Here is a 26,885-nt window from a genome sequence, read left to right on the forward strand (position 1 = left end):
TTTTTGAGACAGAGTCTCACTGGAGTGCAGTGGTATGATCTTGGCTCACTGCAACCTCTGCCACCCCGGTTCATGCAGCTCTGCCTCAGCCTTCCGAGTAGCTGGGACTACAGGCGTCGCCATCATGCCCGGCTAATTTTTGTATTTTTAGTAGAAATGGGGTTTCACCATGTTGGCCAGACTGGTCTCGAACTCCTGACCCCTGGTGATCTGCCCACCTTGGCCTCCCAAAGTGCTGGGATTATAGGCATGAGCCACCATACCTGGGCCAAGATATTTCTTTTAAAGCTAAATGACATGTAATGTTTTGCTTTCTCTGAGGATCTGGTATATTTTGTCTTCTTGATTAATAAGAACTAAGAACTAACTATCTACATTATTTATGTGGTCATTTCCCACCCATTTTCTAATCCAGAAAGGATTTAAGGCCCAAGGGTTTGCAACCTAATAGACCATGTCTCCCCTTTCACTTTGCACACCAGGAAATTCGAAGCCAAGTGTGTATCATTTATATATATATGTGGTCTATATACCTGCACTTTTTTAAAGAGATGAGGTCCCTTAAATTCCAAAGGACATTGATCCAACAAAGTGCTACTCTACTATTTCTATTACAAAATCATGCAGAAAATTCTGATAACAGTTGATATAATTTATTTATTTTAAAGTTTATTTGCCCTGAACTTTGTATTAAAAATATTTCCAAACAGTCAAAAAAGTTGAAAGAACGATGCAATGAACACACATATACCCTTCACATATATCCCTCACGTGGATTTTGCAATTATTAACATTTTTTATTTTCCCCTTATCTCTAGAGAGACAGAAAGACACACACACACACACATACACACATCAACACACACACATACACACAGCTGAAATATTTAAAAGTTGCAGATATCAGGATGCTTTGGCTCTAAAACACTTTCTTTTTTTTTTTGAGACAGAGTCTTGCTCTGTCGCCCAGGCCAGAGTGCAGTGCAGTGGCACAATCTCAGCTCACTGCAAGCTCCGCCTCCTGGGTTCACGTCATTCTCCTGCCTCAGCCTCCCGAGTAGCTGGGACTACAGGCGCCTGCCACCTCACCCGGCTAATTTTTTTGTATTTTTAGTGGAGACGGGGTTTCACCGTGTTAGCCAGGATGGTCTCCATCTCCTGACCTCGTGATCCTCCCACCTCGGCCTCCCAAAGTGCTGGGATTACAGGTGTGAGCCACCGCGCCCGGGACTCTACATTCACCTTCATCTCCTGGGAACAGGAACATTCTCCTATTCATCACAATACCATTATGATGCATAAGAAAATTAACAGTAATTACATGATATAATCTAATTTCCAGTCCGTATTAAAATTTAACTCATGTCCCAAGAACATCTTTTAGATGTTTTTATTGAACCAGTATCCAATCAAGGTTCATGCATTGCATTTAGTAGTTACTTAGCATTAGACTTTAATCTAGAACAGCTCCCCACCCAGGACACATAGGCTCTATAGGCTCAATTTTTAAAGCAGTATTTCTCAAAATGTGATTCAAGTACCAATCTGCTTTTGCATCACCTGGGAGGCTGATTAACACAGATTCTAGGCCTTATCCCAGGTTGACTGAATCAGAATGTCAGGTAAGCTCTGAGCATGCTCAAGTTTGAGAATAATTGCTCTAAGACCTGTGAGAAAGGATCTGTAATGAATGTTTAATGAATGTCTAGACATTGGCTAAGAAATGCACCTGGTTGTTCAAGTTGAGGTGGTCTAATTCCATGAAACGAGTTGCTCATTTTTCTTTTCTTCATTTTTTCACTTGTCTTCTGATTTAAGGCTTGAATCATAAAATACTCCAACTAAAACAGGAATCAAATTTTAATTGAAGATCCAACAAAACTATATATCCAACATGAAAATTTGTATCCCAAGTCACAATTGTCAAACATTTTAAATGTCAGTACCGTTTATATGTATGCATTAGCAAACACATATAAACAATGTTTTTATTTAAAAAATGAATCGAGTGGAGCAGATTGTGCCTTCTCTGAACATAAATAAACTATCCACTCAAGAAGGAATTGTTATTAATCATTCTGCCACAAAGAAACATGCACTATTCACAACAGCAATGACATAGAGTCAACTTAAATGTCCATCACCGATAGACTGGATAAAGAAAACGTGGCGCATATACACGATGGAATACTATGCAGACATAAAAAGAATGAAACTATGTCCTTTGCGGCAAAATGGATGGAGCTAGAGGCCATTATCCTAAACGAACTAACAGGAACAAGAAACCAAATACCACATGTTCTCACTTATAAGTGGGAGCTAAACATTGAGTACATATGGACACAAAGAAGTGACCGGCAGACACCAGAGCCTACTTGAGAGGGTGGTGGGAGGGAGGAGGGTGAGGATCAGAAAACTACCTACCATGTACTATGTTTATTACCTGGTTAGTGAAATAATCTGAACACCAAACCCCTGTGACATGCAATTTACCCGTATAACAAATATGTACCCCTGAACCTAAAATAAAAGTTCTTTTTTCAAGGAAGGAATTGTTGGTTCTTTTTCAAATTTAACATATATATATATATATATATATATATATATATATTCTTTTTTTTTTTTAATTTTAGAAATGGAGTATCACTATGTTGCTCAAGCTAGACTCAAACTCCTGGACTCAAGGGATCCTCCTGCCTCAGCCTTCCAAGTCTCTGGGATTATAAGTGCATGCCATCCCATGCAGCTACTCTCTTGAATACTCAAGAAAGCCAAGCACTACAATTGTGTGGCTGGTAATAATTTTCTCAGTGGGCAACCACCACAGTTAATATTAGTGAAATTAAAGCAGGAACAGAGCTGCCTCTATGTCTACAGATGTTCCCATGAGCCAGGAAACTTCACTTTCTTCTCTTGAACAAATTTCTTTAAAATCTGTCCTTTACAAACTAAGAATCTCACTCAGGTGCATTTACGTAGCTTCGGGCCTGTGCCCTAGCTTGCAAGGCCTGGGGCAAAAGTCCAAATGGAGGCCCACCCACCACACACCTAAATATTTAAATGCTGTAAATCAAGAAAACAAACTGTTATATAAAAGATATTCTATACTTCTGTTTTGACAAATACATCATCATAAAAGCCTGGCAGGCAAGATTTATATTTAAATTCTCAGATTCTTCAGAGGTTCATACAGCAAAGGGAGAGCTGATCCCTAATTCCTGAGCCCTAAGACCACCCATTCTCTTCTCACCTCCTGCTCTAACTCATGCTTTAAAGAGCTCTGTGCACACAAGTGGACATCAAAGCTCTGTCCACTGTCCCCTCCCCCATTCCCCATAAAGACTCACCCTTTGGCCACCCCACAGGCCTAGGGGTGCATATACCAGCAATGTGGTCCACCATCAGGAGGACTGTCCCAGGAAAATGGCCTGCACAGGCCGAAACAGACCCAGGACCAGCGGCCAGAGAATTCTGGGGTACTGGATTTGGGAGCATAGTCCTAGCACTATTCCACAGACCTTTCTGTGTTGATGGAAATGTTCTGTAATATATGCATTATATAATACAGTAGCCACTAGCCACTTGTAGCCATAGAGCACCTAAAATATGGTTCATATGCTTGAAGAACTGAATTTTACTTGGTTTTATTTCAATTCATTTAAATATAAATAGCCACATGTAGCTAGTGGCTGCCATACTGGACAGCGCAGGTCTAGAAAGGAATGAAGTCCACCAGCTCCAGGTGGGCACAACCCTTGGCTCCACTGACTTGTGCCCTGTGGGGAGAGGTGCAACTGGAGGACGGACAGATGGAGCTCTCTAAAGCTGGAAGGCAGGCGGCTTTCTCTCTGGCCTAGGTCTGAGGGTAGTACTGCACAGCTCTTCAACTCTGACCCTTAAATGCAGATTTTCAATGCTCCTTTCATTCTAACATTATCATCTCCATCCATATGTTTGCCAATGCCATTCTATTTTACACTCAAGATCCCAGTTGTACTTTACTAGAAAGTAAAGCATCTAAAATGATACCATTCTGATCTTGTTTCCATATTCTCAACAGGGCTTGAGTTAAGGTAAAAAGAAACTGCCATGTCTTTCTCCCAACCTTGGCCACATCAATCCTCATCATGCCTCTAACCCTAATTGCAACATTAGATATTAGGAAGAAAGAGAAAAAAGGAGCCAGAAGAAGAGAAAGAGAGGAGAGAAAGTGGGAGTGGGAAAGTGGGAAGAATGATCCTGGGAATTTCAGGTTCAGGATCCTAGAACAGGGAGCAAGGAGACCTGTGGCTTCCAAGGGAACGGCCTCCCCTCAACAAATGAAACCAAATCTAATGCATAGAACTATCTGACAAATGAACCTTCACAATAAGCAAAACCAAACCATCTTTTTGCTCTCCAGCTTCCCAGGTATTTTAGGAAATGCACCATTCTTCGCCAAATTAAGATTTTTTTAAAAGCCACTAGAATATAATCTGCTTGACAGGAAGATTAAATTTCTCTTATCCACCTTTCTACTCACTGCTCATCACTATAAATGAATGCAACAAAAGTTTCTCACAGTCATCGATAATATCAATATTGTGAGTATATCTTCCTTAACATTGTAATATTAACGTTTCTTTATATTATTGGGTGAATAAAAGCCATTTATATTTGATGGAAATAAGCAGCATTTATATTTGGTCTTTATTTTACCCATTTACACAAATAGTATTTCTGTAGTCATCTGTGGAACCTCAACATTTTAACATGAATTTACATAATGAATATTGGGGCGTATTGGAAAGAGTACTTGGTGAAGAGCTAGGGAACCGATGGCGGATGCCAAAGTGCTCCTGCTTAAAGTAGGTTTTCTTTGCTTTTAACTTCTCATCCGTGTATATCAGATTTGTCTGTTGAGAGGAGTTGCTTCTTAGAGGTTTGGAAATGCAGTTTCTATGTCAGCAAATTCTTAAATGATACAACTCCACAGTATTGTCCAAGGACATTACAGTCCTAATACTATATGGGAGGTGCTATGTGTTAACATCAGCATCAAAATGACTGCAGAACCCAATATGCGCCACTGCAAGCAAGCAAGCAAACTTGCTCCCACATATCCAACAAGCAGCTATTTGTATAAGTAGTTCCTCTGAATCTGTTTGAGCTACAACAAGATTGGGAGGATATAAAATTTTGCCAAAGCACACACAGAGGAAGAAAAATTATTCTTTCCAACTGGTAGATGGAAATGAAAGAGAACTTTCAGGGCCTGCTGGCTCAGGCTGCCAGGCTCATTCAGCTGTATAAAGATGACTATTAAAAGTGGCATCACAGGTTTGGTTAAGTAAACATGCTTTTGATACATGCAACAAAGACTACTAAAGATCACCAAATGAAAAATTCCAAAATATCATATTAGATAATAGAAAAGGTTTCATTTGGAGAGAAAAATAAAATTATAATTTTATTCTGATAAAACCTTTGCCATTCACTCTCATTTTATTTCTCAAGGTTAAGTAAGACAAACCATGCTTTTAAAGCTGAAGTTCTAACTGATGTTCTACAAAATACCTAAAGAGGCAACCTGACAAATAATTTTATACTTCACAGGAATTTCCACTTACCACTCCTCCAAAATACTTTCCTATGTAGAAGTCATCAAGGCTGTGGAGTTCAAGATAGGTCGCTCCTAGTTCTTTTGCAAGTTGGATCCCTTCAGTTGTACTAACACAGCTCCCTCTGTCTGAGGTACATAGTGGGCATGTACAAGGTAACTCTTCTGAGAAAACAAATTTTAAAACAAAGAGTTTCGAAATTAAACAGGAAAAAAAAAGGTACACAGACAATCTGAACATTAAACAACAAAGAGCTCATACTAGAGCCACAGTTCAAAAGCATTCAGTATATCCACTACCCACTAAACTCTGAATACAAAGTGTCAATGACTCCCTAAATAAACAAGCATTCACTGCGAGAATAATAAATAGTATTTTAGAAAATAGAAAAATTTAAAAGTAGGTGAATGGATATTAACAAACAACCAGTACTCGTGGGCCTGCTTCTTTTCACACAACCTTGACATCCTGAATATCAGTATTTCTAGGCCAGTAGAAAAGAAGATAAATGTAACAACTTGATTGCCATGGAGAGCATGGAAAACAGTGGATTTGCTTTTTTAATATAATAAACTTGAAATCTATTTACAAACTTTGAGTAAACCTTACACTTCTATTGTAACAGAACCTTCAATTTGACCTGATTTTCCAGGCAACAAAATTGTCACTCTCTTTGTAAACTTCATAGGAAGTACATTCCTATTAATTCAGACATTTCAATCATTAAACTGTAACGCATTCGACTTCAGAGAACAAGTTCAATCATTCTTTATCTTTTTCTTTAAGATTAAAAAATTAAAAACTGAAGAAATAAAAAGGATTAACTCAAAAAGTGAAAGTCCCAAAATTCACAGTTGTACCATGTATACATCTATGGCTAGGAAGGTGGTAGAACAATCTATCTATAAGAACATCCCTAGTAAGGCTAAAAATATATGTTTAACTCCATATTTGTCAGCCAGATTTGTTATGTATCGTGACCACAACATCAGATGTGTCACCATTCAAAAAGGCTGCCAGATCAAAAGAGGGTAAATTCATTTCTAGAAATGCATGTTGTTGTAGATTGGCTTCCCGTGGGGAGGCAGACTCTAAGATGAAGAGTGGTGTGGAGAAGGTTAATTGGGGAGTGATCTTGGGAATAACGCTTCTCAAGGGTGAGGAATGCGGGACTGGGTAGAAGGAAAATTGGAATTGCAGTACTGTTGGAACAGGGACCAAAGCTGATCCTACAGGGGGCTCTGGAGCTTAGATGGCCTTTTAGAGTTGTTCCTCATTTGGGGAAAGGAGGTAGCTGAGCTGTATCCTATCCCTAAATCGACCAGCAATCAGACAAGGGCTGAGCCCCTGGAGCAGGGATAACTTGGGCAAGGCAGCTCCCATCAGCACAGAGTAATGCATGGAAGGGGGCTCAGATGTGCATCAGCAGCAGCCAACAAGCCCCAATAACTGAGGGAGTAAGTACACTGGCCCTGAAAGGACATTTGAGCAACTCCCCCATCGCATATGCAGCAACTTCCCTGTGAATGAATTGCATACAGATGGAGCAGATATATGTAAATATCGGGTATACGCTAAATATATTTAGTTCATATGCATACCATGTATGTAAAAATGCACATACACATACACACAGACACACATGGCTTAGATAATTTTAGCTTCACTGAAAGCATTTTGGAGCTCAGAAGCCATATATTCATATTCTCATTTTGCAGAGGAAGAAACTGAGGCTCAGAGAGGTTATGTGACTTTTCCAAGTCTCTTTGTGGGTTAGAGATAGAGAAGCAATCATAACACTGCTACTTGCTCCACCTGATAATAAAAGTGACACCAAAAGGAAAAATAAAAATATAGTTTTAGTAGAGAATTACTGATTCCAAAGATACAGTGATTTAAAAATTAAACTTGAGTTCTCTAAATTATGCCATAAATTCTAATTTGAGATTTTACTTTTACTTTTTCTAAGATCATTTTAAGTTTGGAGCAAATAAAGTTTTCATACAGAATTTGGCCTATCTTGAAAAATAACATGTTGGTATTTAACATTCTTCACAAAGCCTTCCTAAACAGTGCCTTTGATTTTCTGAAAACAGAGGCCTTCTTATATCTACAAAGGTCTCCTTATGTTGATGGAATGGAGTGGGTAGCCAGATCATCTTATTAAACTTTATTTCTGGACAGAAATCAAGCAGAGACAGGAGTGTTTCAAGTGGAAAAGTGAAGTGAACATAATGTAAAATAATTTTTAACAATCTGATTTGAGGGAGAAAATACAACTAATTTCAGGTTTATGCTAGCAGGGTGGTTTTCCACTGTGCGTGGTTGTAAGCAATTTACCTACACACGTTCCTAGAAAGTGCCCCTGTATCTCTTCTATGTCACTGAAGACATTTGTTTTTGTTCACTCACCAGAAAGGAAAAAATGTCTAGTCTTTCTACACCATATTATGCTGTAACTATGTTGCCACTTAGCTACCTACCCTTTGTCTGGATTCTAAAATCTTACTTCTTAAAACCTTCTTGAGAGGCTTTTGTTTCTTAATAGTTACTTTGTGGTTCTCTTTTGAACCATTCCTATATTCTTCAATATCAGTCAGCTATATGATCTAAGATTCCAAGTAGAAGTCTGGCTTCTATTGGTTATAGCAGTAGAACCGATTCTAAATTAAATTAATTTACATTAACCATTTAATCAGGAACAAGCAGAGGATTCAAACTAATTTTAAATTGTGGTGCGGCATGGTCACGTGACTCTGAATGAGTGCTACACTTCTAGCTAACATTATAGTCTTTTTTTCCCTTATATGCTTAAGATGTTATCATAAAATGCTGTCTATTTTTTTTTTTTAAAAGCAAGCACAATGTAACTCTGACATTCAAATGGATAACATCTTTGAAAAGTAGTGGCTTTGGGAACCTGCAGGTTAATTCTTACAACATTGCCACTGCTTGGAAGTTTTAGAAATTCTTTTCAAAAATTCTAGCCCAGTAAAGGACCAGGCTCTACCAGAGCTTCAGAAATAACTGAAAGGATGCCTGTCTTTGGGAGCTTAAAGCTATGAATACATTCTAAGCACATTCTGAAAAAAAAATTCTCTTTTCAAGATAGATTCAATATTTAGTATAAGCCAAAAATTTATTCAGAGCCAAGTATGATGAAGACATCCATAGGGTCAAAGTTGTCAAAAATGTGTAACAAAGGAAAGAAATGAGACTGGATTATACTTGCTGAATTCTTTTTAACTTTAAAAAGAATTTCAAGAAGCTAAGCATGATGGCGTGTGCTTAATTCCAGCTACTTGGGAGGCTGAGGTGGGAGGATCCCTTGAACCTAGGAGTTGGGGGCCAGCTTGGTTGACATAGTGAGATCCCATCTCCATTTATTTTATTTTTTTAAATTTGTATGTATTTATTTATTTATTTTGAGACAGGGTCTCACTCTGTTGCCCAGGCTGGAGTGCAGTGGCATGATCTCTGCTCACTTCAACCTCTGCCTCCCCCAGGCTCAAGTGATCCTCCCACCTCAGCCTACCTAGTGGCTGGAACTACTGGTGTGCATCACCACACCTGGCGAATTTTTGTATTTTTACTAGAGATGGGGTTTCACCATGTTGCCCAGGCTGGTCCTGAACTCCTGATCGCAAGTGATCCTCCCACCTCAGTCTCCCAAAGTGCTGAGATTACAGGCGTGAGTCACCATGGCCAGCCCCATCTCTATTTAAAACAAAAAACAAACAAACAAAAAGGTAAAAAGAGTTCCAAGGGAATTACCAGGAGAGCACCCAGCACAGTTTCATGTACTCCAAGGGATGGATGGGGGGAAGCCGATATAGGTCCTCGAGTTGAATAGCCAGATTTAGCTTTGTAATTACTTTGTAATTACATCTTGTATGGCAAATTAATTTCATCTTGTTAGTGAAATTGATTTTTTCATTTACTCAGATCATCCATAAAACCATTCACTCATTGAATAAACGTTTAGTGAGTACCTACCACACATCAAGTGCCAGGGATATAAAAATGCAATGATAAAAAAACTCATAGTCAACTGAGAGAAGATAGACATGACTGCAAACAGTTACAATATAACATAATAAGCACTGAAATAAAGATGTCCAAAGCCACCACAGAACAGAGGAGAGAAAGTTAACTGTCTGGGGGGATTACGGAAGGCTTCACAGAAAGTGTAATGATTTAAAAGATAAGTGTGAATTTGCTATGCTGATATGATAGGGGCTGTGTAGAGGGGCACTACAGTTAAGAATACAGCATATACAGGGGACTGGATGTGAGAAGAAAGGAAAACATTCATTTCCAGTTTCAAGATAGAAAGCTAAGCCCACACTGTGATCTCCCCTCCCTGCCAAATCACAGAGATGATGAAATAAAGGGGGAAGGGGGGAGGAGAGAAAGAAGAGAGGGAATGAGAGAAGAGGGAAGGAGAGAGGGAGGGAGGAAGGAAGGAAAGAAGGAAGGGGGAGAGGGGCCAGGTGCATTGTCTCATGCCTGTAATCCCAGCACTTTGGGAGGCTGAGGCAGGTGGATAACTTGAGGTCAGGAGTTCGAGACCAGCCTGGCCACTATGATGAAACTCCACCTCTACTAAAAATACAAAAATTACCCAGGCATGGTGGTTCATACCTATAATTGCAGCTACTTAGGAGGCTGTGGCAGAAGAATCACTTGAACCTGAGGTGGAGGTTGCAGTGAGCTGAGATCGTGCCACTGCACTCCAGCCTGGGCAACAGAGTGACACGTTGTCTCAAAAAAAAAAGGGGGGGGGGGAGGAGAAGAAGGGAGGGAAGGAGGGAAGAGGGGAGGAAAGAAGGAAGGGGGAAGGAGAAAGAGAGGGAGGGAGAAAGACAGGGAGGGAGGCAGGAAGGACTGAATACACAGCAACACTCAAAAACTAGAGGGGAAACCTCATCAGCCCAGAAACTAGGAGTGCCTGAGAGAATGAAGGCAGGCAGCACAGGACCGAAGAGGCCTCCTGAAGCTCTGAGTACAGGCTCACACTGCAGCCACACCCAGAGTGCTCCCTGCTCAACAATGCAGGGAGCAACAAGGAGGAGGCGGCCCAAAGGCAAATGACTGGGGATGAGTGGGAGAACCCCAGTGGAAGCAGCCAGGCCTGTTGGTCCTGGGTGTTTTCCTACTTACACCCCCATCCCCAGACAGCAGCTGGGCAGAGAAAGAGGAAGGCATCAATCCAACAAGGAAAGTCAACTGCAAAAGTAGGCAAATTAAGAATTCCCCAATGTTTAAGAAGTATCCATACCATAAAATAAAATCTCATCAAGTAGAACGACTTATAATGCTGTCTTAAAACCAAACTTAATAGAAAAATCAAAACTGAATTATTAAGCATCATTAATTATCCTGAGAGTTTTTTTATTTATTTATTTTTTTTTATTTTTTGAGATGGAGTCTCGCTCTGTCCCCCAGGCTGGAGCGCAGTAGCGCAATCTTGGCTCACTGCAACCTCCGCCTCCCAGGTTCACGCCATTCTCCTGCCTCAGCCTCCCGAGTAGCTGGGACTACAGGCGCCCGCCACCACGCCTGGCTAATTTTTGTACTTTTAGTAGAGACAGGGTTTCACTGTGTTAGCCAGGATGGTCTTGATCTCCTGACCTCGTGATCCGCCCACCTCGGCCTCCCGAAGTGCTGGGATTACAGGCATGAGCCACTGCGCCTGGTCTGAAGAGTTTTTTTAAATAAAAGTTTGCATCCTTAAGATTGGAACAAGAAATTATGAAAACAGCCATTAGAGATCTGGTATGAAAAGCTTTTGAAATAAAAAATTTAATAAGGCAGAATAGCAGAACAGACCCGGCAGAACTAATGTGTGAACCAGAAGAAAAGGCCAAGGAACTCTCCCATAATGCAACACAAAGAAATAAAGCAATAAGAAATATAAAAGAAAGATAAAATAATCAGAGAAGAGATCCAGAAGTTTCAACATCAGTCTAACAAAAGTCCCAAAAGAAGAGAATAGAGAAAATGGATGGATGGTGATATCTGAAGTCACACAGTTAAGACTTTCCTAGACCTAAAGAAAGACATTAAGTTTTTCAAGTAGTTCAGTGTGACTGATACATAAGACAGGGGATTGTGCCCTGCAAGATTATAGAAACAGTCAGAGGCTACCTCATGAAGGATCTTGTATTTCAGGTAAAGATTTTACAAGAAAAAGTTATTGAAATGAGATACAAATACCACACTGAAATAAGGGCATCAGTGCCCATAATTTAAATAAAAAGTATAATCCCTGGCTCTAGCCAATTAAAGGGTGCAGAAGTAAAGACACCTAAAGTCATGAGCATCCTAGAGCCCAGACCTTGGTTTCTAAATATCATTGCCCCCTAGAAGGAACCAGAGTTCCCTGAAGAAATGGCTGATTCTAGGACTGGGATAGGCAAAGTCTGAGCCTGGAATATCTTGTGCCAGAAAATAAGGAAGGGGCTAAAAACTGATTAGAGGTAGCTTGAAATGACTCCCTGCAAGCAAATATGGAGCAATGTGAGCATCCAAAAGAATAATCAGAACAGATTACAAAATACTGAATTTAAAATGGAAATCCATGAATCATAATAATTCTAAGAGAAAAATTTGGAAGCAGAGAAAAAGGAAAGCTCCATTTACAGAAGAATATCAACCAATAAGTATAGGAAGAATGATAGAAACATCACTATTTTGCAAGCACATTTATCATAAATGAAGGAATTACACAAACTAAAGGGCCTGGGTTCATTAAAAATGTTAATATTATGAAAGACACGGTCCCTCCCCCCAAAAACCATTGGGCGTACTGCTCCAGATTAAAAGAGATTAGAAGGCAGATGTGGTAATGCATGCCTATAATCCTAGCTACTTGGGAGCCTGTGGCAGGAGGATTGCTTAAGTCTGAGTTCCAGACCAGCCTAGGCAACACAGCAAGATCCTGTTTCTAAAAAAAAAAAAAAAAAACAGAAAGAAAAAAAAAGAGAATTGAGAGATATAACAACTAAATGTAATGTGTAATATTTAATTGCATCCTGGATTGGTTAAAAGACAACAACAATGATAAACCCCAGCTATAAAGCACATTATAAGGAAACAACCGGGGAAATGTAAATATGGATTCTATCTCTTTTTTTTTTTTGGTCAGAGTCTCGCTCTGTCATCCAGGCTGGAGTGCAGTGGTGCGATCTCGGCTCACTGCAACCTCCGCCTCCTGGGTTCGTGCCATTCTCCTGCTTCAGCTTCCCAAACAGCTGGGACTACAGGCACCTGCCACCACGCCCAGCTAATTTTTCATACTTTTAGTAGAGACCGGGTTTCACCGTGTTAGCCAAGATGGTCTCGATCTCCTGACCTCGTGATCCTCCCGCGTCGGCCTCCCAAAGTGCTGGGATTACAGGTGTGAGCCACTGCGCCTGGCCGGATTATATCTTAAATAATAGTAAAAATGTAATAGTATGTTAGATTTCTTGATTGATGATTGTATTAGGCTTAATAAGATAACGGCCTTGTTCTTAGATGATACATGCTAAAGTAATTAGGAATAAAGAAATCTCATAATGTTTACAATTCACTCTCAAATAGTTCAGCCAAAAAAAAGTGTGTGTGTGTGTGTGTGTGTTTATAAAATCTAGGGTTCAATGTCTTATTCTTGTCAACTTTCTTAGGTTTGAAATTTTGCAAAATAAGAGGCAAAGAAAGTTCTTAAAGAATTCAAAGCATTGAGCACCATGATCTGACTTGTATTCTAGGATGACTATTCTGAGAGAATTTATTTCAGAAAGAGACAAACCAGGAATAGCACACTAGAGGCCAATTTTCCATAAAGCTGATGAAGCTGAAGCTTCAAGACTCTTTTCTTGTGGATCCTTTCCAAGCCCCAGGAAGAACCTGAGCAATATATCCTCACATGGTCATATTATTTTGTAAAATTTGCAAACTAAGATATTTAGTCAAGACTATTGTCTCTTTCCACTCCAAATCACTTCATCTTGTATCAGGCAGCTCTGGAGTAACTATGGGCATTTGGGGGATGCTGCTAAAGGGAATTTAACCTTAGGCTTAATGAACTATTTGTGGTTTATAGTCACTTCCATGTACAGTTGAGTGTTTGATAACTATCCTAATACATGTATGACTTTCAGAAATGCTTCTGCCACCCACAGTGCACACTTACTTGTTGTCATGACAAGAATCCTGAGCTGAAATAGGAATACAACACAAACTCTGGTGCCCAGGACCAGAAAGATGTGGAAAGAGAAGAAATATGCTGAAAGAAAAACTGATTATCATTCTCATCTCTATAGAAAATATCATAAAGTGGTTGTATTAGTCAGTTCTCATGCTGCTAACAAAGACATACCTGAGACTGGGTAATTTATAAAGAAAAGGAGGTTTAATGGACTCATAGTTCCACATGGCTGGGGAGGCCTCATGATCATGATGGAAGGTGAAGGAGGAGCAAAGTTACATCTTACATGGCAGCAGGCAAGAGAGCATGACCAGAACTGCCCTTTTATAAAACCATCAGATCTCATGAGACTTACTCACTATCATGAGAATAGCACAGGAAAAACCCGCTCCCATGATTCAACCACCTCCCACCAGGTCCCTCCCATGACACATGGGGATTATGACAATTCAACGTGAGATTTGTGTGGGGACACAGCCATAACCTATCCGTGGTTATCATATGAAGAGATGACCAAAGACTATGGTCACCCAAAAAACATAAGAAAAGTTGAAGAAGTATCAGGCTGTTAAAAAGATCTGTTGCCAGGTGTGGTGGCTCACGCCTGTAACCCCAGCACTTTGGGAGACTGAGGTGGGCAGATGGCTTGAGTCTAGGAGATGGAGACCAGCCTGAGCAACACGGCAGAATTTCGTTTCTATAAAAAAACTGGCTGGGTGTGGTGGCACGTGCCTGTAGTCCTTGCTACTCAGGAGGCTGAGGTGGGGGGCATCGTTCAAGCCCAGGAGGTCCAGGTTGCAGTGAGCTATGATCATGCCACTGCACTCCAGCCTGGGCAACAGAGCAAGACCCTGTCTCAAAAATATATACATACATTTAAAAATGTCTGTAGTATTTGACAACTTTTTAGTTGTAATTTGTTGTGCTTTCACTTGTCATTCTAAATATTTACTTTCGTACATATATGTATCTGTTATTTTGTGGGTTTTTTTCCTTATGAAGGACCTCCCAAATTGTGTAAGTTTGAGGCCCTACAAAATCTGAAACCATCCCTTAAAGAGACCAAAAAGAAGGCCACCATGACAAATAACTAAATGACTAGAATGCGAAATCCAATGGAGATGAAGAGAAAGTAATGAGTTTGAGATTTATTTAAAATGTAAACGCAAAAGGGCTTCTTAATCAACTGGATATGCGGAATCAGGCTGGGTCTAGGATGATTCTTGTTTGGGTGAATGGATAGGACTGGCATCATTCACCAAGACAGGAAAATTTGGCCAGAGGAAGATGATGTCTATGGTGATATGTGCCAGGAGCAAGACTAAAGCCAGACAGACAGACTAAACAGTTATCGGTGTTTATATAGGAGAAGCCAGGACAACAGATTAGCAGGTTAATGGTTTGGCTGAAGAGTAAGAACAGGTGAGGTCAAAGGACGGAACCCTGGGAAACAATTCTGCTGTGTGTGTGTGGGAGGATGGGAGAAAGGCAAAGGAGACAGATAGTTAAAAGAACCAGTAGCTTTATTAAATGGAGGGAGAGGTATGTTTCAATAATTTCAATAAGAGATAAGTATTATTATCTCTTATCTCTTCAATAAGAGATAATTGTTATTAAAGTGTATTAAATTTGGCTAACGAGGACATAAGTGGTGTCTTAGTCCGTTTTGTGCTTCTATAATGGAACACCACAGACTGGGTAATTTATAAAGAAAAGAAATTTATTTCTCACAGTTCTGGAGGCTGAGATGTCCAATATCAAGGTGCTAGCATCTGGTGAGACCTTCCTGCTGCATCGTCCCATGGTGGAAGGCAGAAGTACAAGACAGCTCACAAGACAGAGGGCAGAAGGGGGCCAAACTCATCCTTTTATCAGGAGCCCACTCCCATGATAATTAACCCACTTTAAAGATAATAGCATCAATCCATTTACGAGGGCAGAGTCCTCTTGCCCTAATTATCTCCTAAAGTCTCACTGCCCAACACTGTGCCCATCACATGAACTGTGGGGAACAAATTCAGACCACAGCAACTGGAGACCCTGAGTGAGAACAAACTTGGTGCACTTGTGAAAGTCAAAGTCAGACTGTAGTGGACTGAAGAATGAATAGGAAATGGACTCAGGAAGTGCAGATAACTCTTTTATGAATCATGACCAGAAATAAAAAGAAAGATAGGGAAGTAGAGGGGATATGGGGTCACGGGTAGGTCATGCCTGCCTTACTTGTATCTACTAATGCTATATATATACCTGCCCTCTGACCCAACAATCCCGCTCCTGGGTAACGACCTAAGCATCCTCAGAAGAAGAATGGATAAATAAATTATGGCATATTCATACAATGGACTAATATATAGTAATAAAAAGAACAAACTACAGATAAATACAACATGGACAAATCTCAAAAGTATTATGCTAACTGAAATTAGCCTAACCTAAGGCACTACTACATACCATATAATTTCATTTGTATGAAGTTCAGAAATAGGTAAAACTAATCTGTGTTGTTAGAAGTCAGAATAGCAGTTACCTCTGAGGAGGAGTGTTATTAACTGGGAAGAGCATGAGGGAGCCTTCTCAAGTGCTGCAAATGTTCTATACCTTGATGTATGTGGGTTGCACGGCTGTATACATAGGTAAAAATGCATTTAGCTGCACTCTAAGATCAGTAAACCATATGTCCTTTACTTCGCAATACCTCAATTTAAAAGTTTTTAGAATAATGTGTAAAAATAAAAATTTTAAAATAGCTTTACTAGGAAATACCACTAAGAAGATCCGTAAAATACCACCAAATCAAACTGAATCCTGAGTTGGCCCTAAGATATCTGACAATAATATGCACAGCAGCAATGGCTGAAGCAGCCCGAACCCAATGAATCTATCAGCCATGGAATAAGCAATCCTTTCTTTTAGGCAGCACTGTCAGTGTTTCCAGCTCACTCATTGTTATCTACCTAAAAATCCTGCTCCCAAGCCCACATCTTCATGTGAACAATCTATCCTTCCCAATTGGGTAGACCTTCAGATCATCAAAAAGAGTTTTCTAGGGCTCAGCATCAGCCTAATACCTCTCATATGTCAAAATAATACAATTGCTGACTTCCATCACTACTGTAGAAGAGCCATTTAGAAGACAGATTTGCACCCAGTGGAATCACAGCAGAAGTTCATGATCCTCTCCTTTGTTGTTTTTTTATCGTATCAAATGATGAAGCGATAGCAGCTGGCATTGAACCAAAGTCATTTTGGTTTTCAAAAACAAACCCTATTATCCATTAATAAACTTAGCACTATTTAAAGTATATATAATATTTGCATGCTCACTACAAAAAAGAATATTAAATACTTACCATTTTGTCTGGTACCAACAGCAGCAATAATTACTGGAACTGAATTTAATGCTCTTTTTATCACTGGAATATAATTATCCTTTACTTCATGGAATGAAAACTTGTCATTAACGTTGTATTTGATCACAATGATGTCAGCGCCCCCAATTAGATTTCGAGAAGTGTACCAATCACTGTCAAATATGTCCTAAACCAAAATGCAAATAGCAATCTTTAGTCTACTTATCGTCCAATCAATCCTGAAATAATTTATGACATTAATTTTTGGAATTCATAAAAAATTATTTTAAAATAAGTAACTACATAAAATTAAAAGTGTTGCAGTCTGCCAACTCTCTTTTTAAAAATGTTTACTTACTCATGTAGCCTGGACAATTATGTAATGGTTAAACAGGAGAACCTGAGAATTCTTGAGAGTCAGATAAAATAAGCAACCTCTTTCACTATTTGCACTTAAAAATAAGCCCTTTGTTTTAAAATTACACTATATTTTTATCACCTCATAAATTCAAAAGTGTAACATTATGGCATTAGATGGAAGAGCAACAGTATGAGTAACGAAGCTTCAAAGGTTTTCCTCTGACCCAGTTAGACACTGCAGGATTTTCAGTGTTCTGAACTGCAATACATTTTAAATTCTGTGAAGTTCCATATACTTTATTCATATTTTCAAAATTCATGTATACTTTTCAACTTTATCCATCCTTTGGACAGTACTGTATATAAAGAGTACGAATGTGGGGTGAGAGAGAAATTCCTTTATTAAAAAAAGAGATACTGTGTATTACAAGGTGTTAACATGGTAAGGAATATATTTTCAATTCACGTATTTTGCCTACATAAATTAAAAATTCAGGATAAACTCTTCTAGTTCTGAAATATTTACTTTTGTGCTACAGCTAATAACATTTATATTTATTTAGAACTGGGGCCAGTAAGTAATTTATTACAAACACTACTCCTTAAAAATATAATGTTTTGATTTTTTTTCTGTCGCCCAGCATGGAGTCCAGTGGTGCGATCTCGGCTCACTGCAGCCTCCGCCTCCCAAGTTCAAGCAATTCCTGTGCCTCAGCCTCCCGAGTAGCTGGGACTACAGGTGTGTACCACCATTCCGGCTAATTTTTTTGTACTTTAGCAGAGATGGGGTTTCAACCACAGTGCTCAGGTTGGTCTCCAGCTTCTGAGCTCAGGCAGTCTGCCCACTTCGGTCTCCCAAAGTGTGAGGATTACAGGCATGAGCCACTGTGCCTGGCCTGGGTTGATACTTTAAATATAATTTTTCAGTTTCTGTATGAATAGTGATGTAAGGAAAATATCTTTAGGTATCTTAACTCCACTACCAAATAATGTACAAGTAGTTTTCTTCTCACATTCTAGTTAACTATTAATCATTTGTCTTTTTATGTGGCCTTTGGTACACATTTCTAGGATGTAATAAAGCTAGATTAAGAAAATAGCTAGGTCTGACTAACAGGTCCAAAAGCTGTTGAGCTAAGAAAGTTCAAACTTTGAAATATGAGTCTAAAACAGGGTTAACAGTGTTTGAATCAGCCAACCAAGGTCTATGTGACAGAGCTTTTATCCTACGATGGCACATTCTGGAGGAGTATCACACAGCAATGCCCTTCGGAAGAGAGAGCTTCTTCTCATCAGTGCCTCCCCCAGTTCCCCATACCCTCCCAGCCACTCATTTCCCACAAGTACACTCAGAGTAACAAGAACTGCAGAATTTTTTGTCATGAATACCCTATCAAAACTGGGATGTGTACAGTATTTTTGAAGGGAGGTAAGAGAACCAAAAAAAAAAAAAAGGCAAAATATGGACTATAAACAACAAAGGCAAAGGGTTGAACTTGGTAGAGGGTGCAAGGGGGCAGAAGGGAAGTGGGACACAGTGCAAAAAAATGGGAAAGCTTCCCAGCAGAACTCTCAAACTGCCAAATCCCAAACCACACAGCCTATTCAGTTCCAACTGCATCTGTTATAGCGTTCAAGTTCAAAGTATACAAGTATAACAGAGTGCGTAAGTATAACAAGCAAGACAAATGAGATAAAAAACTAAACAAAAGTGGGGCCAATATTAAGCAGCCATTTAACTCTGAGAGAATAAATCAAAAGTAGCCGCTTTTTGAATTCCAAATAGTTCAAAATTCCAGAGTTACTGGAGAGGTATCCGGGGAAGGGGAGGACCTTTAAGGGAAAATGTTATGGAAAAATGGGTCTGGGCATCTTTAACTCTGTGGGATTGAGGATGTGAAGACTATAAATACTTTATTTGTAATCCAAATCAGAGCTTCAAACCCTGCAAAGCAAACTGTAAATCTATTAAACTACCTCACTGCTTTTTGTGGAATATTTTTAATAAACAGTAAAAGATATAGAAACGTGAAATGAAGTAATAATGTACCACACCAAAAAAACGGATGGGAAAGAGAGAGAAAGACACACTAAATAATGTGCTACGTCTAATGAATCTGCAGCACATTTGTTTTAAAAGTGCCAAGTATATAAGGCAAGGATCCAGGGTAAGGCTAAGGATCTATAGAAGAGAACTAGGGAAGAGAAACACAGCTACCTCATTTCAACTTCAAGGCAACAACAACACATCTCTTCTCAAACTATGCCAAAGAGAAAATACTCCAAAGATTTCTAGAATTATGAAGAAAATCAAATGCTCCCACCCCTTGTAAATCAGTTCCAGGATTTCCTCTAAGGGGTTATGCAACACAAGGCTTGGAGCCACATTTGGAGAATTGAACTCATCTTTAAAAAAAAAAAATCTGAATTTCTACAGTGAAACTATTTTATTTTACTTGATTGTGGGGCTGCATGTATGAAGTATGAACATCGCTGCCCCAGTGTACTGGTACTGTAGTTGTATAAATCTTGAATGACCTGTGAAAATCTTACTTTTGCTTAGTATTAATATAAGTGATACATAACTATACTAAAGTTATAACACTTTATTTTTATATTAGCTACCACTTATAGAGCATCTACTAAATGCCAGCCTCTATACTTAGAACTTGACACGTGCTAGTTTCTCATTCACTTCTCAGCACAGCTCTAGGAGGCATATTATTTTATAGATAGGGAAAATAAGGCTGAGAGAAGGTAAGTGATTTAACAAGGACACACAGACCTGAAATGGCAATGTGGGAATCTGAAATCAGATCCTTTTGATATCAAAGGCTATGCTCTATCTGCTCTGCTATATTTAATATTCTGGTTCCGTACATACGTCAAATAACAGCTGATTAATGCAATCAGCTTTAGAATCTCTGATGGGCTTTACTTACCACCAAGTGAAGAAAAGCACCTTATAAAGAGCAACTCTAGAAAAGGAATCTCATATCTGAAGATCATTATAACCTAGAAAATTGTACCTGGTTACAAACTTGGTGCCTTAAATAGGGCCAGAGTCTAACCAAACAAAAAGTTATTAGCAAGATAAACCATAACAACCAGCATATGGCAAAAATCCGTACTATAGAGGCTTATTTTCTCCATTTGGAAGATTTCATTTTACTAGACAAAGTGTATGGGATCACAAGCATTACTGTTTGCGAAATTAACAGTATAAACAGGAAAGTGTTAACAGCTCAAATTAAATACAGGGAAAGCAATCCTAACATCCTAATGTAGCTAGTTTTATTTTCCCTACATTTACTCGATTCGCTAAACATTTATTCAACTGCATGTTGAACCGTTATGTTTTTAGGCTGTAAGATCTTTCACAACGAAAGAGCCCAAGTAAAAGAAGTGTTTCATTTGCCTGCATAGACTCTGGCCAGTAAGTTCTCCATCAATACTTCTTATGAACAGCATCATCACTATCATAACTGGGGGTTTAATAGTATCTCTTAATTGAAAAGGCCTGTTTTTTATTTTACCAAATTAACATAACTTTCTTTTTTAACTGAAAACTTACACGAGCGAGTGATCTTTTCGTTCTGTTATGTGGAACTTTGCATAAGAAATTTTTCCAAGTATATTCTACACATTTTTTAGAATGGCGTGATACTTTCCTATAGTCCTAATTCAGTTTTTTTAATATTGCTGTTTAAATGTGAAATCTTACACAACGATAATTTGTATTTTTTCAGGCACTAAACTTTCTTCTGTTATTAAATGTAACATTTAGCTGAAACATACGTAACTCCAATATCAGTAAAGAATCAAAGATTTTCAAATAAGATTAAAGGAAAACATTCAAACATAATGTTATTGTATGCTGAAAATATTTATATGTGTCAGAAAGTAAGTTCCTTTCTCCCTTAATCAAACACTCAAGAATCGGACTATAATTTATCCACTTCACTACTATTTTGTTCAATTATTACAAATTTTAATTTTTTAAAAGTTTTCCAAACAACATTAGTAATATTATTTCTGATTTATGAGTCACTAAGACAAATGGCTAACACATAAAGAGTATTTGCATTATTAAAATTAAGTTTTCAGAGATCAATTAATAGTGCTATAAATGAGTCATTTAAAATTAACTCCCAGTCCCTGTCTTTTCCTCCGCTTTCCAGAGGAACTATTTCTGAACTGTCCCAGTGAAAAGTATTTTTGCCTGTGTTGAGCTTTGAGAGGGATGTATTTTTAGAACACCAATATTACACTATCACCCATAGGGTAGGCATAAAAAACACTGCTTTTTGCTGATGAAACTTAGTGACCCCGTCCCTTGGAGTTGGCACATTCAACTGTCTGCTGCCTACCAAGGGTCAACCCACAGTCGTGAAGTGTACCAGTTAAGTGCTCCACATTCCCACTGGGGCCTTCTATCTTCCTAAGAGTGTTCTCTGACGGGGCTGTTCCCTGCCCAGTGAAACAAAGGACCAAAGATTTTCTCAAAAATGTTTAAAAATTTGACCCATGTAACGCGGACACTCCACACTCACGGAAGTGGGCAGAAGGGGGAGGGGGAAAAAAAGGAAAGAAAAGCTTCTTCAGCCTCAGCGCGGAGCAGCTGCTGTTCCTTACCCAGACGGGACAGTCGTGGACCACCAGCTTGACATTCCCAAACGCACTGGCCTGATACTCGGTGAACACCGGACGCGCGACCGTGCTGGCCGCGTTCAGCAACAAGCTGCTCTCGTCCCCGGAGACCAGAGGGCTTCTCCCCAGGTAAGTGCGGATGAGCCCCGACGGCCGGTTGTCCTGGTGGAATGTGTCCCCCTCGTTCCCCAGCGCCACGATGTGGATGGACCTGCACGGACAGAGGGGGCGAGGGGAGAAGGGAAGCACGGTCAGCGCGCGGGTCTCTCCTCGGAACAGGAAGTGCGGGGGACAGCGCGCGGCGAGGATGGGCACCAGCCCCTGTCCCTGGGGCGCACGGCACGCGCTGGAGAGAGACAATGGCAGGACGGCGGCGCGTACGTACATGATCTCAAATCCAAGGGCAGGGCGGCGACTCGGAGAAAAGCAGCGGCTCACGGCTTCGCGGGGCCCCCGGGCGGCGAGTTCACCCGCAATCCGCTCATCCCCGGCCGCGTCCCCCTCGCGCGCCTCCACCGCGGCGGGGCCGACGCAGAGCGGGGCCGGGGCCGCGCCAGCCAGCGAGCGAGCCGGGGACCAGGGCGGGCTAGCGGGCGGGGGACAAGCTGCCGCTACTCAGGGAGTGCCCGGGAACATCGCCGGGCGCGGGACCGCCGCACAGCCCCAAGTGGACGCAGCTGACCGCAGTCCCCTCTCTGCCGCGCCTCCTCGGCTGGCAGCTGTCGCCTCCTGCTGCCGCTGCCGCTGCTCCTCCTCCTCTAAGCAGAGAAGGGGGGTCGGGGAGATCGGGGCCTCCTCCCCCTCGGCGGACCGGGCGCAGCACGTGCCAGCCCCGGGGGTCGGGCGGACGCGGGGGACGCGCTCCCCGCGGAGGCCCCCGGAGCTCCGGTGGCGGCGGCTGGACACAAAGGAGCCGCCCGCGCGGGGCGCCGCGGAATATAAATTAATAAATACAACGCCCCAGCCCGAGAGCTCCCAGCCGCCAATCCGCCTGCAGCAAGTTTGTTCAACTCGCAAGGCCGTAACCAGAGCCAGGAAAGGGGGGTGGGGCGATGGGGCCCCCGCTCACTCCGGACTGGAAAAAGGAGGTTAGGGAAGCTAGGGATTCCAGCCCGAGTGCCGCCCCAGCAACCCGATTTCCCCCACTCTTGGCCTTGACCGAAAGTGCTTTACCACGTCTGCCGCTTTGTCATTTGTCAACATGCGCTACAGCTGTTTTCTAAAATCATACTTGTGAGAAAAAATAAAGGCAACATTCATGCTGCTGCAGAAAGAGTTCTTTGTTCACACACCAATTAATTTGCTAATGTCGCCTTGGGGGGATTATTTACTATTTCAAGCTATATTTAGCGTATTTTACCGAAAACTTCAGGATTTTAAATGCTGGGATTTTTAGTGTGATCGTTTTTAAAGGAAGTTATGTATGGGGGTTTAACGTGTTGGTAAGTTAAATGCCAGTTTACTTGGAGATTTTTCTGTACACGTTATGGCCACATATTTAATAATAGCTCCGCAGACCAACTGAAAACATAATCACGTAAATGCAAAGATACTTTAGATTCTTTCATAATAATGCACTGAAGTAAAGGCTATGAATATCCCTAACGTGCTTCAAACTACCTCGATACAAACGAACACTGGGATCCACTTACTAACACCAAAATGGGCCAGGGATTACTCTGGGGTTAGACTCCTCCATACAGTATTAAAATTCTAACCAGTACCTTACTCTGTGTTGAAAAGAGTTCTTGCTTATCCTTTTATCTGTTTATTTTTCCCTTCTGTAAAATTGGACTGTTTCTTTTCTCAGCTGAGCTATTTTGAGGGTATGAAAGAGGGGGTATTGAGTAGGGCAGTAAAAAAACTAGGGCAACAGCTTTTTATTATGGGCCCTTATTGCTCGGTTGAAAGTAGTTTAATAGTTTCTCGTGCTCAGAGAGGATATAATGGGAGACATTCTTTATGTGGTCACTGTTTTTTTTTAAAATCTAATTTCCCTTTGCATTTTCTACGATTTCTCTTTGAGTCTCTAGAACCTAAACCATCCTTTAAAATTCCAGCATGCAAGATCACTTTTTCTCTTGGGTTAATAGAAAATATATTTTCTCATCAGTCTTTTCTGGAAACCCATAAGTCAAAAACAAAGACACTAGAATGGATGAATGGATAAAGAAAATGTGGTATACACATGTAATGGACGATTAGCGTTTAAAAAAGAAGAAAATTCCTTCATAAACTACAACATGGATGAACCTTGAGGACCTTGTGCCAAGTGGAATCAGCCAGTTGCAAATCACAAAAAGTGATTCCATTTATATGAAGTATCTAAAGTAGTCAAACTCTGAGAAACAGAAAGTAGAATCATGGTTACCAGGGGCTGGGGAGAGGGGAAAAGGGGGCGTTGTTCAACAGGTATAGTGTTTCAGGTTTGCAGGAAGAAAAAGTTATAGAGATCTGTTGCATGAGGTGCATATATAGTTCGTACTATACTGAACTATAGAACTGAACGCTAGAACATTGTTAACTAAACACTAGAGCGTGTACTGAACACTAGAACATGATTAACATGGTAACTATTGTTATATTTTATGACAATATAAAAATATTAATACAAAAATGAAACAAAAATAGACACCAAAGTTGCTGGCAACTTGGAAGTGTCAGAAAGGGCGAAAGTATTCATTTTTTCCTTAGTTACTGAATAGGTGAGCCAAGCCTGTGCTGGGTAGGCATAGGAGATCCCAAGGTACATAAGACTTGGTCATTGACCTTAAGAAGCTAAAGCAATTTGTTACCAGAAAGGGGTCCCAATCCTGACTCCAAAAGAGAGTTTTGGAAGAATTCCAGCGAAGAATTCAGAGCAAGTCCATAAAGTGAAAAGCCAGTTTATTAAGAAAGTAAAGTAATCAAATAATAATACTTTAAGAAAGTAAAGGAATCAAATAATGGCTACTCCATAGGCAGAGCAGTGTCATGGGCTGCTCGACTGAGTATACTTATAGTTATTTCTTGATTATATGCTAAACAAGGGGTGGATTATTCATGAGTTTTTCTGGAAAGGGTGGGCATTTCCCAGAACTGAGAGTTCCTCTGCTTTTTAGACCATATAGGGTAACTTCCTGACGTTGCCGTGACATTTGTAGACTCACTGTGCTGGTGGAGTGTCTTTTAGCATGCTAGTGCATTATAATTAGCATATAATGAGCAGTGAGGCTGACCAGAGGTCACTGTCACCACCATCTTGGTTTTGGTGGGTTTTGGCCGGCTTCTTTACCGCCTTCTGTTTTATCAGCAAGGTCTTTGTGACCTGTATCCTGTGCTGACCTTCTATCTCATCCTGTGGCTAAGAATGCCTAACCTCCTAGGAATGCAGCCCAGTAGGTTTCAGCCTTGGTGTACCCAGCCTCTACTCAAGATGGAGTCGTTCTGGTTCAAACGCCTCTGACATATTAATTAGTTTGTGAATATTAGCACACTCAATCCTTTTGAAAACATTCTAGTTCCTTAAGTGATCATGCCACAGGCCTAGGCAGTCAGTAAAAGAGATAGGTACAAAGTAAAAGATAAGTTCAGTGAATGTTAGGAAGAGATCTGTGCTTTCTGTGTCAGAAGTTCATAAAGAAAGTAAACATTGTCTTAGGTCTTAATAGATTAAGAATTTGTTAGATTTGGAGGAAGAGGAGGTTAGAAGGGAAGGAGTATTTCAAAGAACTGGACAGACATCACATGCAAAGGTATAAAGAAATGGAAGATCATGGCTTGTCTTAGGAACAGCAAGAGATGAAGTTAGTGCTGGCATGAAGGTTTCTATATTAAAGCAGGCAGAAAAAAGAGTGGTGGAGGCTTCCCAAGAGATTTCTGGAGTCATACCTGGTGATACTTAAGCTACAAATTGAGTATCTGGTACAAAGCCTGGCTACATACTCACCAAACCTGTTTTCTCTTCCAAGATAGCTAAATGACGTTTCTCAAATTTTGTGCATATAGGTAGGGCCACATGATTAGTTCTCATCAACGGAATATGATCCCTGCTGAGCAGTAGAGAAGGGTGTCTCTCCATTCTCTTTTATCTTCCTGTCTCAACCACATGAAGTCAGGTCAGCCTTGAAGCCAGGTGTTTGAAGCTATTAGCACTGCAGTGTGGAACCAGTCCTTGAATGACTAGTTACAGCAGAGCCTCCTCACAGCATGCATTGTACTGTGATTTGAGTGATAAATAGATCTTCAGTGAGTTGAGCCAGACATTTTGAGGTCAATTATTACAGCAGTTAGTGTTATTTATCTTGGCTAAAAGAATATCACAGATGGTCCATTTCCTTATATCCTAAAGATCTTTTCATAATTTTCTTATGACCACTTTTTTAAAGTTCTTTCCCTTGTATTTTAAATTTTTATTTGGTTTATGTATTTGCAGTTTCTCTCATTAGCACATTTAAAAAATTTTATTTTACCAGTGTTAACAGAACAGATATCACATGTCCTCCAACCTCAAGGTCACTGGGGAACACACAGGAAGGGCTTCCAACCCAAACAATATTTTTTTCCTATTTTAGTGGCTGAAATGCCACCATTTCATATTTACTCTATTAGATGTTTTTATCCCTAAATAAGATGTAGCATAAAGTACAGTGAGGACATGTAAAGTAATTCAGTGGGCTATTACTAGTCCCTAAATTGTGAATATTCATATACCAGTTTTTGAAAAACATGTTGGTTCCTTAACAGCTG

General features: G+C 40.2%; 1 protein-coding gene across 1 annotated transcript in view; it reads right to left on the reverse strand.

Annotated features, from left to right (window-relative positions):
- The window catches only part of RHOBTB3 (Rho related BTB domain containing 3), a 65,610-nt gene extending 42,287 nt beyond the window's left edge, over nt 1-23,323 (reverse strand). The window contains exons 1-5 of the mRNA XM_016952988.4: nt 22,543-23,323; nt 22,143-22,368; nt 17,148-17,334; nt 5,610-5,764; nt 1,730-1,841 (exon numbers count right to left, since the gene is read on the reverse strand). Coding sequence (XP_016808477.1) covers nt 1,730-1,841; nt 5,610-5,764; nt 17,148-17,334; nt 22,143-22,368; nt 22,543-22,544 — 682 coding nt within the window. The 5' untranslated portion in view covers nt 22,545-23,323. The remainder of the gene's footprint in view (nt 1-1,729; nt 1,842-5,609; nt 5,765-17,147; nt 17,335-22,142; nt 22,369-22,542) is intronic.
- Nucleotides 23,324-26,885: the final 3,562 nt, after the last annotated feature.

The sequence above is a fragment of the Pan troglodytes genome, chromosome 4, assembly GCF_028858775.2.
Source record: "Pan troglodytes isolate AG18354 chromosome 4, NHGRI_mPanTro3-v2.0_pri, whole genome shotgun sequence".
In the NCBI taxonomy this organism is placed as follows: Eukaryota; Metazoa; Chordata; class Mammalia; order Primates; family Hominidae; genus Pan; species Pan troglodytes.